The following is a 17,067-nucleotide window of genomic DNA, read 5'->3' as shown; positions in this document are numbered from 1 at the left end:
CATTTCTATTACTATTGAACATAACCAACCGACGGCCGACATACATAAGCATGATACAAAAACTGTTTAAAAAAAAGTCTCCATGGACAAGACGTAATGTTCCATACGTGCAGTACACCAATTAATGAACCATATCAGCATGACAGTTAAAATAATACCTAAAAGGATTGGGAAAGCTTACAGCAGTGGGTCATGGAAGGGAACGCTCTCTCTGTTCATTTACATACTATTGCATATGTACACTCTTAGGACCCATTTACAAGGCTTTTCTGATTATCAATGAGAGAAGGAGCTTGCCTCAGTGCTGTACATCGAGTACTCACTAATGCTAAATATGGTTTTCTCTTCATCCCACTTTAGAACCTCCCTTGCATATTTAAGAGCAGCATCAACACTATTAGGCTCCAATCCCTTCACCAGGGAAACATACAATTTCCGCCCAGTGAGAGATGAATAAAGCCTCTTGAACTTGACAGCAACATAGTGGGAAGCCAGCTGACCTAGTGAGGGGCTATGATTGATGTTGTTGCTGTTTCTGTTGCCATTGGGGTGATGACGGCTGATCACTGGATGAAAATCTTCAAACCAGTCGCACTGGTTCAACGGTACATTTTCTATTTTTTCCTCAAACAGATCATATTTGTTTAGTATCAAAAGAAATTCCATCTGATCAAAAGTTGGATGAGTAACAATGCTTTCAAAGAATTTCCTGCTCAGCATCATCTTGTTCATAAGTGACCCATTGCCGTCAACAGAAAATTGGTCATAGTCACTCAAGGCAACACAGAAAATGACCATTCCAATGTCTTCAAACATCTCTAGCCACTTGCAGTTTTCCCCAAGACCTCTTGCCTGGACTCTAATAAGTTGGTATCTGATAAACAACCCCAGAATGGAAAATGTCAAAGGATTTTAAAAATAAAAATAAAAAGTTAAAAAAGCAGTCTACATGCTAATGTCACAATGTCCATAAAAGATGAGAAATGAAGATTGCATAATATGTAAATAGCATAGGTCAATGTGTCAGAAATCAGAGAACTAACTGGACAAACAAAATGCAGCAGAGAATTAAAGCTAATGGATTGTCAATGCAACAGGAGGTGGTTCTCTGATTTATCAGATGCAATATCTCCAACCTTAGCTAGTTTAAGAGAAGTATAATAGCAATTTCCAAAGCACATGTAAGAATTTTTTATCTTTTACCATCTCTGTGGAGCATGAACCACCCACCTATAGCTTACTTTTATACAAGTATTAGACCTATGAAACTGTGTCAGGATGCAGAAAAGTGTGTCTATAAAAAGCCCAATTTCCATCTTCAAAGAAGAAACTGGGTTTTAATGGCCTAATTTAGAATCCAAGCCAAATAGGAGATTACCGTTTTAATAGTCCAGTGATCCGCACATGTTCTCATTATTTATTTCTATGATCTGCCTATATATCTTTTAGAACTGTCCTACCCAAGGCAACTGAAAATGGAAGGCGCTTATCTCACAAACATGAGACCAATATACCCTAGAAATAGGCTTCATTTCTTTCCTTTATTTTTTTGCAAAATTTTTTACACTGGCACCCACCTAAGCAAAGAGTCATGCTGATCAGCAGTGTCAACAGAATCATCAGAAGCTGAGCGGGGAAATGAGAAGTCCACACAAGCAAGCCCATTTGATGAAGTGACACCCTCAGCATATAGAATATCCAAATCTGAAGGCTCATAGTCTGTTCTTGATATATCAACAACCTGAAGACAAGAAGATAACAATAGAAATATTAACAAGAGTTAGCCATAATTATCATCCTCGCTCACACCAAAATGAACCCAAATTCTTCTTAAACAATTCATTTTTCCTTTAACACAACTCTTTTTCCTATTATTCATGAGGCCCTTTATAACAAGTCTGGGATTCTTGGAAAGTTGTGGACCCATCAATTCATTGCAGGCAGACTTGCTTCTTATTTTTTATTTTTTTCAAAAGAAAAGAGAATCTATTTTCCTTTCAAGAGTATTAAAACCTAGGTCACTAAAAGATCTTCACTAAGATCCAGGTGTTCATCTTATTTCTACAACGTGCTAATTCCTCCATTTAAATGCTTAGCTTACCATGCATTTGTGTTATCCAGGTTGAATAACCAGACAACTACTACGTAGAAAGTAAGGCCAACACATTTTTGTAGGGTAGTAGCATACTTTTTTTTCGTCTAATATTACAATACAATTCTACTGATATCATAATCAGAAGTCTGCTGAGACCTGGCTTGATATAGTCCATTTGAAGCTCAATACAAAATCCGCTCCAAAAAAGGATGGAGAGGCAAATTCTAAATTAGGCAAAATATACTTCCACAACCACATGGAGAGTCCTGAACCCATTGACCTCAAGGATGAGGCGAGGAGGTGTCAAACCACTAGGCCAAGATATGTAGTAGTATCTTAAAATCCCGATTATATTCACTGACATTAGACGTTAAGTTTAAGAATAGAAATCTTCAGGCTTGTAAAATTAACGTCCGGTAATTTATTATTGAGAGGCACAAGTACCAACAATTTTAAAAAATTTAGTGGAGCCTAAGAATAGCAAGCATGATTTTACCCGCTCTAGGAAATAACTAGCAACACTAGATAGCATTTCCAGTTCACTTCTCCGGCTGTAAGTTGCCTGAATGGCAGCATCCTTCCATAGCTCCTCAACCAAGGGAGAATATTCACGAGTAGCAGCTGGGAAAATAGCTTCCAAATTGCCTGACACCATAGTCTTCAGAAGCCAATCAGAAAATGCTTTAAGCCTTGGGCCAATCGTGTAGATAGTTTTGCCATCAGTGCCGTCAGAACTCCCTATCATTGACCAGAGAAACTCAACTGAGACAATTAGAAAATATATGATTTGTGTGAACAACAATGCAATCATGTTAAAAGTAGTTCCTGACACCTTGCAGCTAAAAAATTTCCATATCATTGAAAAATACTTAACATGCCTGACAAGCATTCTAGAAATTTGGCATTAAACGAAAACACTTCTAGAGACCTTAGGGGCTTAAGTGACTTTCACATAAAATGTTTTGGAATCTTAAATAGTCAAATTATCCAAAAATAAATCCTCAGTATAAAGTTAGTGATTTAGACAATAGGATCTTACCTGCCATTTATGCAACATAAAAACCTCAAATCTATTAAGCACCTGTGTCAAGTTGACACCAACACATGGAAAGGTATGTGTATTTGGAATATATACATATGCAAGTTGACACGGCATGTGTATTGGAACATAAAATTTGTTCAATATACATGAAGTTAAATAAGTTAGGGGCAAAGAGAAGAATGAATACACTTTCTTACCAACTGGGTTCATTTCATCCAAAGATTGTTTCTTCCTCTTTTCACCCAAAATTTCTTCCTCAAAACGCTCACGACCTTCAAGAAGTATGCCAAGATAGCCATACACATTGCTCTGGATCTTCAACTTAATATTCTCATGCTCATCATCTGAGAACGGAACGGCTTTATAGAGAATTTTGGCCTGAAACATTTGTTAATAAATAAATCAATATTTTAACGTTATCAGCAATAATATATCATAAGATAATAATGGTCATATAATTGAAAAATCAAAATATTGTCAAAACATTTTTCCTTAAAGGTCCACCTATGCTGTAAAAGCAAGTTCACTTCATACTCTTAATAATCATAAACAGCTAAAAATGACTATGCAACTATTTAATTCATTCACAAAATCCTTCAATGTCAACTCCTAGGGGTTGAACACAAATTATTCCTAGCATTTTTAGCATTAACATTAGTCAAAACTAATGCATCTTCGCTCCAACATCAGAGCAAGAGTAGACATATAATTTGTATCATAAAAAGTTAACAAGATACCCACAGATGAAATATGATTACCATATAATGAACAAACTTAACTTGATTATTATAGCATAATGCTCAAATTTTTTTAGGGGCCCCCTGCCAGAACTCTTCTCCTCGTTCACATTAAGTAATACAAGTTTATTTAAGCAACATTGCAATCAGTTCGATACATAGGTCCCCACATAAAAATAATTGCAATATTGAGTTGGAAAAAGCATTTCCCCATTTTGAAGTACCTGCTTAAATATAGTACTCGTCCCAGATCCACTGCAACCGACCAAAAGTAACTTTTGAAGTGTTCTCCGTTCAATATAGTCAGGAATGGATCTGCTCATCAGACCACTTCCTTGTTCTGCACCAGGATTTGAAGATTTTGAAGGAACTGGCAGCGACAAAACAGCACAGACTAGCTTTGTCTTAGCCTGAGAAGCAATGTCTAGTATATAAATGCCAGATTGATGCTGAGAAACTTTTGGAAAGATAGACTTAAACACAAACGGAGAAACAAATTCAAACATAAACCATACCATGCCCCAAATATATCCTTTAGTATTCTTCTGTCCCTCTTCTTGATATGACCCATCCTCATTCATCCAAAAGTGTGGATTGCCGGCACATTGAACTCCTGCCAGCTGTAAGTTAACGTTCAACAGAAATTGATATTAACATTTCATGGACATAAATTAATTTCCAAAAAGAATAATACAAGTCTAGAAACACTGACCTGCAACATCCTCAGCTCTACTTTAGTGATCTCCCGACCATTGATGAAAATCTGTGTGTTTCCATTGCTAGCATCTGGCTTGATTGGACCCCCAACACTCAGATGCGGACTAATAATCTTTGATGGCTTCTGTCCTTCCTGTGAAGATTCAGCAGAAGCGTCAATATCCAAAATAATGAACTAAAATCGTTGTAAATAGATATATTCAAATATGCCATATTCACCTTTCCCCAAAGACCAGATACTTTATCATACCAATAATTCCCTGGTTTTAGCTTCTTCGGTGGGTTAGGACATGTCTGCAATATAACCAACTCCTCACGACAAAGAGGTTTCCCATTTACGCAAATATACTCCGGAGGCAACTGATTCGCCTCACACAACTTCTCAGCCTTCATTATTTGCTTAACCTCCAATGGATTAAGCAAGCGCTTTAGCATTCTAGAACATTTTCCCAAACTCCCTCGTTTAGCCTCATCAATAGGATACCCAATGCATGTAACACACTTCCTTCCTTCAGGCATTGACCCCATTGCTCTAAGCACACAATTACAACAATACTTTGCATCACAGACGATACAAACCTCTTTCTCTGTAAACCTGTTTCCCTTAAAACACCTATAACACGAACCTTTCTTCCCTCTCGTTTCAGGCTCTCTCTTAACTCGCTGCATAATCCTTGGTGCCTCTTGACTGAACTCATCCCCAAAATCGTCGTCTTCGTCCTCATCTTCAGATGCAATATCACGAAACGTAACAACCGGCCCTCTTCTTGCATCACCATTAGATTCAAAGCCATCATCGTCATGATTAATTCTATTACTCAAATCTCCAGTTTTAAGAGATGAAACCCGTGATGAGGGGTAATCCATACTCAAAACAGATTCATTTGATTCCCAATCAGGCTGATTTAACTCATCAGTCATATCCAAACTCTCTTTTCCAACGTTCGAACCTCTCAATCTCGACCAACTCTCTCTTGACCTCTCAGAACTACTGATATTCAAATTCTCAGTAGTCGGATTAAATCCGTTTGAACAATTACCTAATTCGCCGGACACATAATTTGAAAACTCTAAAGCGCCTGAGCTACTTAATTCACCAGACAATACACAATTGACACTGTCGGCGGCTCTATCGATAACGGACGTCGGCGAAACTGTCGTTTCAGATTTTACTTCAGCCTCAACCGAAGCGGGTTTGAGTTCCTTGGAGAAACTTGTTTTCAATTTATCGGCCGATACAATCGGATGGACAACCGGCAGCGACAATTTATCGGAGAGAGAAACTTGCTTGACAACGGCGGCCACAGGAATTTTCTGTACATTGATCGGAACGGCTCGCGGAATATCGTAGGATACCGGTGGTCCTTCATATTCAGTTGCAAATGAGTATTGGATCGGCGCATCTTCAGCTACGGGAGCTGAAATCAATTCCGGCGTCATTGTTTCGTTCAGTATAGCTTCAGATGTAACCCTAAACTCGATTCATATTCAATCTCAGAAATTAAAAGAAATAATAAATAAATCCATAAACAGAGAGCGTTGGAAGGAGTAAAATAGAAGGGAAAGTCGAAAGTGGGCGAAAATTGGAAAATGACTGGAGGTAAAGAAAAGGGGAAAAAAAAAACCGTAGGTTCAGCTGTAGCTCTAGCTAGCTCTGTGCTGGACACGAATGGGGGAATCAATCTGTTGTTTTATTTTTGAAATAAATGCACACGTTAGTTTGCTTTTGGGGTTCTATCATATAGATCCCTGACCTTTTCCCTTTTTTATTTATTTAATATTTAAATTAAAAGAAATGGCAGAAATATCAAAAACGTCTATTTCGCTGTAGGACTTAGGATTGTGATCAAGATGATGAATGAAACATAAATTTAATTAGGAGATGGATATATTTATTATTTTCATACTCATTTCTTATTTAGAGAAAGTCCGATCGCCTCCCTATTCTCCTATACACTGTATTTTTATAAGCTTATGTAATATTATTAATAAACATTATACATAAAATAATTTATTCATTTGATATTTAATATATTTATTTTTAAAATTTTTAATAAAAACATAATTGATAGATACAAGTTTATTCATGTAAATTTATGAAGAATCTTACAAGTATAGTTATGCTTTTGATTCTAAAGTTGTCTACAGTAAATACTTTTGGACATTTAATTCATGATATAATGTTGACATAGATACTTTGAATGATTTTGTTGAATAGTTAAATATGGTGGTTTATGTAATGAATTGGTGCTAAAAACATTGTTATTTTGTGTTAATAACCATGTTTGATGCTTTAAATTTTGGATGATCTCGTAAGTAAGATATGTCAATGACATTGATCTTAGTTGGACAAAAAATTATCAATAACTTTAGTTTATTTTGATATTTTGGTGTTTCTAATTAGTTATTAACATAGTGTATTTTAGTTTTTTTTTTTAGTTAAACAAATCATTATTCATTAAACGGGGTCTTATTATAGTTTAATTAAATTAAGTTTTGAACATAAATAGTAAGTTATTTGGGGTAGAGAGATAAAAAAAATTCATCTATTAACATTTTAAAGACCAATAAAGTGACGTAGTGATCTCCCCTTCCCTCTTTATTGCCATTACTAAATAAATATGTCTCTATATTTAGAGAATAATAATAACACCCTTCAATATTAGAGCTACATCTAGTTAAATATATATTAAGGATCAAAGTGGATTGTAAATCTACGTCCAATTTATATTTTTTATTGCTAAATTATTTTTCAAAAATTGCTTACTCGGGATTTTTTTTTTAGATCTAAAATATTTATAAGCATTGAATAAGTTAACAATTTAAAAATAAATTTTAAATAAATTATTATTCGATAATCTAACATGATCTTAAACATACACTTATTCTAAACATAGGCCAAGATAATTGGTCATTGGTAATTTTAGAAATTATAACAAGTCGGCCGACCTCTTTAATATAAATGGACAAGCTATAACTTTAGAGTGAAAAATGTAAGATTTTAGGGATGAAAATGATAAACCATTGTCAGCTTTATTTTAATTTAGAATTGGACCGATGATTTTTTGCTGGGGAAAAGGGCCACGTGGGGTCCAGGGAACTTTTGTCTTTTACATCGTGTTGTTGGCATCTTAGAGCTGTTAGGGGCGCTGGGCTAGGGAAAAGGACCAGGGTGATTTTTACCGTTTGTTGGTTGGTGGTGGTGTTCGGTGATGTGAGGTTCCGCTGTTACAAATTTGAAGCCGAGGGTGATGGTGATGGACATGGATTGTTCCGCTGAATGGGCAAGGGATCAGAACCTTTTTGTTTGGGCCACCCCCACCTCCCTTGACACCAAAAAAAAAAAAAAAACCCAGTTTATCTGATAACTTGTTATTTTTTGTTAATTTGCAATTTGCAAAGTTGATGTAGGACACAAGAAAACCGATTGTATGTTGCACAATTGAAATTAAAATCCAATCCATCATGGAACATGGCTCGTCTCTGAATTGCTTTTGGTTTAAAAAGTTTAAAAGTAATTTTGAAAAGTTAAAAATTAATTTTATTAATTAGTAATTTTTTTAAAAAATTACTTTTGGTGAAATCGCTCCATTGTATCTAGATTTAAAAGTAAGGAAGAATTAGTTTTTTAAAATCTGATTTTAAGAATTAGTCTTACTCTTATTACAATTATATATATATATCCTCACATATATTATAAAAATCTAAAATTATCCTTATTTAATTAAGAAATAAAACCAAGGAATTTAAAGAAAGTAATATTATTACAAATAATATTGAGACAACAAAATAAAATCATTTATTTTAATTATTAATTGTTATAAATACACAATAAAATGAATATTTTTCATACATATGTCTATAAATGTTGTAAATAAATTTTACTTAATATTAAGTGTATTTCAGTCATTTATATTCTTACTGCAATTCAACATATAATTTATTAAGCGCATATGACTGCTTTTAAAATTTAAACCACTTTTAAAATTAAATTTTACCAAACATTGAAGTGATTCTCTTCCCAACTAATTATTTTTAAAGCACAACTAATATTTTTTTTTTAAATATAGCATTATCAAATTAGCCTTAAGACTAAAGTATCAAGAAAGTATTTTTTGAATATTTTTATATAACTTAAATGGACATCACGGACATAGTTTCCCAAATGGATATAGTATTATCAAACTAGCCCTAAAACTAAATTAGATATCGTCTTCTAGTTGAATGGGTGGTGTGAATAGCTCTCCTCATGCCTAAAACCGGTTCAACTTCAGTGGCCCAACTTAATAGATAGGCGTTACTATCAAGTGTTGCCTTTGATTTTTTGTACCTAAAGTTGTAATGGTTTTGTATCACAAATTGCGACATCACAGCAATACGGGAGACTATTGAGAAGGCATCCCCAAAAATCTAGAACTGAACTTTGCTACTTTAACTCAAAGCTTGAACATAATACCAGAAAGCTTCTCGCAAATCCTGTTAGTTTTGTTGTGCTAAATAGACTTTGATTTGAAGATACACGTGCAATACAGGGTTAAACTAAGAGGTTTTTACTGAAAGCAAATTACCAGTGATTTTAATTAAATACAAGTTTATTTAGGCGAGTTTTAAAATTGTAAATGTGTCAAAAGGAGATGTGAGATGTTTGGAGAGGTGTGACTGTGTGAGCAGCACCACTCGTGTTTAATTAAATCACTATTCTATATTATTTTTCCTCTGTTCTTTTTTCTGTGATTTGTAAAAAAGTTCGGTTTCATTTGGATTTAACAGAATTATTTTGATGTAGAAAACAACACCACCACCACTACAATGATGATGTGTTTACCAATCATGGACGAGAATAAATTGTTGGGATGGGAATAAAAATTTGTTGGGGACGAGAATCAACAATGGGGCCCATGTCACTGTTGGGAATTAGGAATGGGCTCGAATTCCCAATTCCTAGATCCCAGGAGTTACGCATCAAAACCCCATTTTCAAGACTAGTGAAAAATACCCATCCTCAAACTTCTAAATTTTTAATTGTCTTAATTAAATCACAAAAATATAAAAACAAAAAAAAAAAATGAAAGAAAAATTATCTACTCCCAATCGAACCGAAAGGCAACAGGCAGCGGCACCCCAGAATTGTTAAACAAGTTTTGTAGCACCTATAATCGTTGGTCGTGCAGCCACTGACGAGTCACCTGCCGTTGATTTCGCGCCAAAGCGCGGCACCCCAAAATTGTTAAACAAGTACCGTAGCACGTACAATCATTTGTGGTGCAGCCACTGACGAGTCGCCTGCCGTTGATTTCGCACCAAAGCAGCAGCACCTGCTGTCAACTGGGGCATTTCGTTGCCTATCTCGTCGTCGAAGGAAGCATCACCGCCGGTCATTTTTGCTGCTGCCGATTGACACTGACGATAATTATTATTATTATTATTATTGTTGTAGTTGTAATAACTATAATAATTATTATTTTATTATTATTGATATTATATTATTATCATTATTATATTGTCTTTTTGTTATTATTATTATCACCATCATCATTAACAATAAGCTTTTTTAATAATAATAATAATAATAATAATAATAATAATAATAACAACAACAACGGCTAAATAATAATCATAACAAAAATAATTAACTGATTCCAAAGTAAACACATGATACCAATACACTTCATTTTCATTTTAGTTCTTCCAGCTCAAATATTTGATTTATTCTTAATTTGATTCCAACCCATCCCTATTCTTTATTGGTAGATACACTATAAAACTGAGAATATGAACATTTTCATTGATAATCGTTCGAGTTAGAGAACATGTGACTTCTTTTCACTAATTTATAAGTTCTATTTGCATTTAGGATAAATTTGTAAAGTGTGATTACTATTAAATTTCCACTGTTATATATTATAACTATCACATAATAATTTATATTTTTCAATTTCCACTTGTACTGATCATTCCTTAAAGACAGCCCCATACATGAATTTACTGCTGCTAATTTGAGTTTTATGATTATCTTTTCTTATATGATTATTGATTGGTAGTCGATGGATAAACATAACACAAGAGCTTTAAATGATCAAAATATGATTCCAAATTCATTAATCAATTGCCTGCACCAACTAAAATGGACTATATATGTAGTCTTACACTTTTGCCCAACGCATGCGCATATTGTACGCGGGGAGCTGCCATTTAGCTAGGATGCAATCAACCATCACTTGGACAAGTACCTTATCTCCTAATTTGTTAACCCAATATTATTTTTCCTATAAGTTTCTTCCGCGCAAACAGAAAAGCTTAGTTAGGCTAGTTGCTTTTAATAGATCGACAACAGATCACATAGAAAATCAATGCCAAACTATCTGTTCTGCCATTCATATTAATTGTTGCTTGGTGTCTAGCTGTTCTTATTGCTTCTTCGAAAAGAAACTTCACATCATTTTATTCATAACTGCAGCTACATAATATAAATTTTCATTTTAACTTAAGCAACCAGCTGATTACCGAATGGCATAAAAATCATTGCATAGATGCCTTGTTCTATATATATATATATATATATAAGAATAAAAAAATTGTAATTAAATTAAAGAACTAGTATATATTAATATTTCAAGGGTGTTGTTACATTGGCGGTGCCTCTGCCTACCCCCACTCTTTGGAGTGAAGAAACTGCTCTTACAGGGGTCCTGTTGGCCATAATATGGTCGGCTAACTTTAGAAACAAAGAAGAAGGATGGCACTTTTCGTCATTATAGTATTACTTTTACACAATTCTTCTTAACTAGTAGCACAATTCAATCCTTTTCGTTAATTTTATATATGCCCTAGCAGTAAAAGAAATGAACTCAACCGGATTATTTTATTTATTATACAGCTGAAAGTAGTACTGGATTCCATTTTTTGTTTGGTTTTTCTTTTTAATTTTAAAATCTCATGTGTCGATTTCAAACCAGATAACATAGGTTTGCTTACAAGTTGTTCCATTTTCTACTTGATTTCTTTAGTCTTCTAATTGTCGACAAAACTGGATCCAATTGTTCCTCCTACTTTGTCATCCTTATTGACTCCTGTAGCCTGCTGAGATCACAGCATCATTCAAAATTCCAAACCCTTGTAATTTAAATAGAGAATACATGGCATGCATGCAAACTCCAGCACAAGTTTTTCTCAGCGCTCGAATCAAAAGATGTATCTATATATATTTTTAAAAAGAAATCCTCTAATTAATTAATTCACAGTATAGAAGACTTTGGTTGCGTGACACCAAAGTTCACATATTCAATACTGATCGCGCCATTGTTTATAATAAATTTTTTATACACTCATGACTTCTGATACAGCTAACGATGAAGAGTTTTAAAAAAACATAGGGGATTACAACGACCAATCAGACACACATCCATTTTCAACATCAGCTTGCAAGGATAATCTTCTTGGGCGATTCTTTCATGTCTTTCCCTGCGATCTAAGATTCTCCAAGCTTTCAAATATAATGGATTTTCCACTGTTCTTCCCTGGATAAAGCATGTACGCCCGGACAAAAAAAGGGAACAAGAAAATGTCAAGAATCGAAGATGGAAGAGGTGTTAGGAAAAGACAAATGGCAATTACCTATCTGTTCAAATTATTATTCAATTGTATGCTTCGGCTTATGCTACCACATTAATTCCAACCTCTATGAGTGAGTATAAATCTTAATTCTCATTTTAATTTACTTGTCACAAACAAGCAAAAATATATCTAAATGAACGTTATTAGTATGTATTAACAAAGAAAAATGTTACAAAATTTTCCCAATTCATAATTGGATTTTCTCGAACCATGCATGTATGCAAAAATGACAATCAACTTAATTACATTGAATCACACAGATTAAACTTACGTTAAATTGGTGAACTTTTATTTTTACTTTTAGCTTCTCTTCTGGCAAATTCTTCCCTGGGAAGAGAAGCTTGGCGCATACGGCAGTGAGTTAGGCGCAACACCATGTCCTTCCAATGGATGTTGTTGGGTAGTGGATACTAGCGGCGGTGCTTGCTCCGATACCCTCCACATCTTCACGGACTTATCTAGACTGCCGCTGTACAATATCCACCGCTTTTCTCGTGATAAAGACTCATCATCTTTCTCAACTGCTAAGCACTTGACAGGCCCGCTGTGTCCTGTTAACATGGACAGACATATGTGCTCATTCTCCTTTCTCCTCCATATGCATATACTCATATCAGCCGAGCCACTGAACACAAGATTCCCAGCCGTAACCAAGCAAAGAATCGCCAGTTTATGTCCTCTCAAGACACCACCATGAGATAGATTCAATTCCCTTTCCCAGAAGTTAACTAACCCGTCTGATGAGCCGCAATAAACAATCGCGGCATCCGGGCTAATAGCCAATGCGGTGACTGCACATTCTTGCTTCAACAAAGTCTGCGAAAAGAAATGCTTCGTTCCTTTCCCTTGTAATTCCCTTCTCCAAACTTTAACCGTGCCATCAGCTGATCCTGTAAAAACCAAACCATCAAATCCCGCAACAATGGAATTAACAGCATCGTCGTGAGCTATAACGGATTCTAGGCACTTGTAATCAGAGGTTCGCCAGACTTTGAATGTTTTGTCCCAAGAAGCTGAGTAAAGAAGGTTTTGATCTTCACTCATGCTAAGAGAAGATATTGCATCGAAGTGCTTGATCCAAAGCCCGTTACGACGTCGTCTAACTTCAATATAATTGCTTGGTTTCATTGAACACTTGATAAAATCCTTAAAAGTTGGCAATGTTCCAACACGCTTATGAATGCTAGCGTCTTTGGAAGAAACTTTCCAAACTCTAATCTTGCCATCTTGATGACCGCTAAAGATCTTCTCATTCGAAATCACAATCGCTTTCACTAACCCACTATTCGATTTAAAACCAGAAAATTCCCTCTGGTTCTTCCAAACCCTAATATTCTTGCTATCAGAACCAGTGTATAACAAATCACCAGCAGCCGCTAGCGAATATATATGACCCTCTTCACGTACCAATGATCCTATCAGCACATTTGGGGAGAAACCATCATCATTATTACTAGGAGGGGGCACAGATACGTGATGAGTTGACCATGGAGACTTGGAAAATGGAGAAGATGAATCATTATGAGTTGGTGAACCATCTTGTGCAATCGCGAATGCTTTGTCGTATATTGGTGGTGTATTGTTGTTGTTGCCGCCGCAGTATGGAATTGAGAAATCTTCGTCCATTGGTTCGGAGCTTTTGAGCCTACCAAATTTTTGGGCACGGGCACTGTTCTCTTCTGAAAATATTCGGCCAGGTCTTGACCCCCCTCGTGCTCCTTTCATAATTATGATTTTATTTTTATTTTTATGGCCTAATATAACAACCGATGCAAGCCGGTGTGCACAAAGAACTAATAACTTGGCAAAAGCATCTAGCGCGTGGTCTAATGTAAAGAATAATGACGAAAACTGGTTTTGAAGGAAGCCGAAAGTTTGAAGAATATTAGTATGAAATGAGAAAAAGTATGCAAACAGAACGCCTGAGAGAGAGAGGATGAAGAATAAAAGACTTTGCACTGACATTGAAATTTGGAGAATTTCGAGGGGCCCCATACTTAGATGGCAACTGCCGAAAAACGGTTCCGTTTGATAAGATTATGCATTGAAAAATTTCGCCACTGTTGAAACGCGTATTCACCTAAGGTTGTCTTTTGGTTTCTTATCTTGTGATCGCTCAAGCTTTCCAGTCACATTTTGCCACTTGGATCTTTAGTGCTCTTGAAATGACAGTCCTATCCCAATTGTCTTAGGTGGCAACAAAGTAAAGCATTATTCATTCATTGATTATTGAAATTAGCGTGGGCGGCGTTGTAGAACTAAAAACTTTTATGGGACTACCCAATCCTGAAACGGAGGAAGCGGAAAGCGTACGATTGTCACTTGAAACCGTTGGACTTTTCTGTTTTGCTAATCAGGAATAAACTCTGACCTTTGACTTTGTCAAAATTATATCTGAAAATTGTCCTCCTTGTCGTTAAGCGAGCATCAAAATCGAATAGAGATTATTTATCCTACAATAGATTAATCTTTATGGAAATATCTTGAGTTTCTAAACAAATTATAGGGAGTATCCAAAAATAATAATAATTAAGAGTGTCGCACAACAATAGGTAACATAATAAAATGTTAAATATAATTAATGAGCAATCCACTGAATTTTAATAATAAAAATATATATTTGAAATTGATTTAACTAGTAATTTAGTGGCTCAAATAGCTTCACTCTTAGCTTAAAACTCTTGCACATGAGTTAAATGATTATGTAACCTTTACCGTTTGTAATTTTGGTACTTCTCGTTAATTTTGTTGCTTCCCGTAATAACTCATATTATTGTCGATCTCGCCTTTCATAAAAGCATGCCGTAACAACTGAACCTTAACAAGCTAAATTTAATTTACAACACTATTTAGTTACTCTAATTATAAACTTAACTATTAAGAGAATATTAAATTATATTCAAGTACGATTTGAACCTTATACCTCTTATGCGTATCTTGAGGGGGCTGCAATTTTATCAGTTAAATAAACTATTATCAAAAGAAAATATTATTTATAAATAGTTTTATACGTAATTAATTCAAAAGGATGAGACGCATGAAATTCAAAAGATAAAAAATGTAAACATAGTTCTTCTAAAAGAATCGCTGAATATATAGTTTTAAAACCATAATTGAAATGGGAGAAATTGCTATTGTTACATTTTCAAATTACTGTTGTTAGATTCGAGAATTAATTACAGTATAAAGGTTACAGTTTTCTTAATTTAAAACTATTACTTAAATTTTCATCAAGTATGACTTATCCAATTTAATGATGTAAATCCAAAGTAACGATGGAGTTATAATTTTTTTTACTAATTTGTTTTGTATAAATTATCCTGACGTGATTAAAATAGTTAAATTAAATGTCTCTGAACTCACATAATTTATTTTATTATTTTATATTTTCATTTGAACAATAATTTTATGTCACATTAATTTGTATAAATAAGTTTATACAATAATTTGTATTATCATCTCTCCTAAATGTAAAGTGAAAAGTAGCACTTAATTTTTTATTTATCTATCATTAAAGTGAATGAATGCAGTAAATAAAAATTTAAATCATGATTTAAACATTATAATTTTAAATCAAAGGAGCCCACACTAAACTAAATTAGATTCAAGAATCAATTGCAATATACATTGAAAAAAAAGGAAATAAAAAAAAGGTCTATAATTGATAAATTTTAGATTTGAGACTTTCAACAAAGAAGCTGCTAGGGGTGGACAAATTCGGTTTGGATCGGTTTGGGACATATTCTCAAACCGATCCAAACTAATCGGTTTGAAATATTTTCAAACCGATATCAACCTAAAAATTTTTTAAACCGAACCGATTCAAATCGACTGGATCGGTTTGGATCGGTTTGGATCCAGTTTGAACTTATTAACTAAAATTCCACTTCTTTTATATTATTTTACCTAAATTATTTGTTATTTTTTTGTATCCGTAATCCAAATTGATACCTCTTTTATATTATTCATATCTACTTTGATATCTACATAACAATTCAAAGATACATCCATACAAGTTTACAGCATAATACATCCTAATAAACAAGTTCTTAACCTGTTCATTCAAAACAAACTCACAAAATTAAAATAAACTTGAACAACATTTGACAATTAAAATATTGAGCATCTTGTCCATCAAAATTTATGCCCCAATTACTTTTGATTTGTCAAAATCTGCATAAAATGATAAATATAATTAGTTAGATTGCTTAACTTAGAATATAATATAATTATATAATATTTCTGGATTGGATCGGTTTGAATCGGTTTAGAATCCTTCCAAACCGAAATCCAAACCGAGTGATGTCGGTTTGCAATCCAATAAACCGAAACCAGTTTTTTTACTAATGAAACCGATCCAAACCAATCCAAATGGTCGGTTTGGATCGGTTTGGATCGGTTCGGTTAAAATATGCCCACCCCTAGAAGCTGCAATGTTTATTGTTTTGTGTGAAATATAAGTGAGTCTGAATATGGTTGAAGTTTAAATAGGTCTACGTATAAATGTATGATATGTTTGATAACCTTTTTAAAAATATATGAATATAAATAGCATTTTGTTTCTTTTTATAAATAAAAAAGTATTTTAAATATATTTATCTAACATTTATGTGTTTATAAGTCAAAAGAAATAAAAAATTAAGTTTTATAATTTAATAAATAAGTATATTTAATAAAAATTAGACACAAACAAAATTTAAACAAATGTCTAAAATTAATAAAAATTAAAAGTGGAGACATTTAATAAACAAATCCATAAGATTTTAATATTTATATGAAAACCTGAAACGCGCACTAGGAAAAAAAAGGCAAAAAAAAAAAAAAGAAGAGGAAAACAAGTTCAGTGGTAATTTTATCCTATA

General features: G+C 33.9%; 2 protein-coding genes across 2 annotated transcripts; both read right to left on the bottom strand.

Annotated features, from left to right (window-relative positions):
• Positions 1-71: 71 nt before the first annotated feature.
• Positions 72-6,268, bottom strand: LOC18037087 (extra-large guanine nucleotide-binding protein 1). The gene is made up of 8 exons (XM_006425734.2): positions 4,811-6,268; positions 4,587-4,724; positions 4,390-4,494; positions 4,099-4,284; positions 3,335-3,515; positions 2,592-2,833; positions 1,578-1,741; positions 72-874 (listed from the first exon to the last, which is right to left on the bottom strand). The coding sequence occupies exons 1-8, from the start codon at positions 6,029-6,031 to the stop codon at positions 277-279; spliced, it is 2,835 nt and encodes a 944-aa protein (XP_006425797.1). The 5' UTR covers positions 6,032-6,268; the 3' UTR covers positions 72-276.
• Positions 6,269-12,487: 6,219 nt separating this feature from the next.
• On the bottom strand, positions 12,488-14,106 carry LOC18037026 (protein JINGUBANG). The gene has a single exon (XM_006425733.2). It carries the CDS (start codon positions 13,928-13,930, stop codon positions 12,506-12,508), a length of 1,425 nt encoding a protein of 474 aa, XP_006425796.1. The 5' UTR covers positions 13,931-14,106; the 3' UTR covers positions 12,488-12,505.
• Between the last annotated feature and the right edge of the window lie 2,961 nt (positions 14,107-17,067).

The sequence above is a fragment of the Citrus clementina genome, unplaced genomic scaffold (assembly GCF_000493195.1).
Source record: "Citrus clementina cultivar Clemenules unplaced genomic scaffold, Citrus_clementina_v1.0 scaffold_7, whole genome shotgun sequence".
Classification (NCBI taxonomy): domain Eukaryota; kingdom Viridiplantae; phylum Streptophyta; class Magnoliopsida; order Sapindales; family Rutaceae; genus Citrus; species Citrus x clementina.
This window is presented reverse-complemented; position numbering and strand designations above follow the sequence as displayed.

Bases quoted from the DNA above. Each gene is read 5' to 3' on its own strand.
- LOC18037026 (XM_006425733.2), bottom strand. From the start codon at position 13,930: ATGAAAGGAGCACGAGGGGGGTCAAGACCTGGCCGAATATTTTCAGAA.
- LOC18037087 (XM_006425734.2), bottom strand. From the start codon at position 6,031: ATGACGCCGGAATTGATTTCAGCTCCCGTAGCTGAAGATGCGCCGATC. The intron at 4,495-4,586 runs GTCAGTGTTTCT...GTTAACTTACAG, and splicing joins TAGAGCTGAGGATGTTGCAG to CTGGCAGGAGTTCAATGTGC. The intron at 2,834-3,334 runs GTAAGAAAGTGT...GGTCAATGATAG, and splicing joins GGATGAAATGAACCCAGTTG to GGAGTTCTGACGGCACTGAT.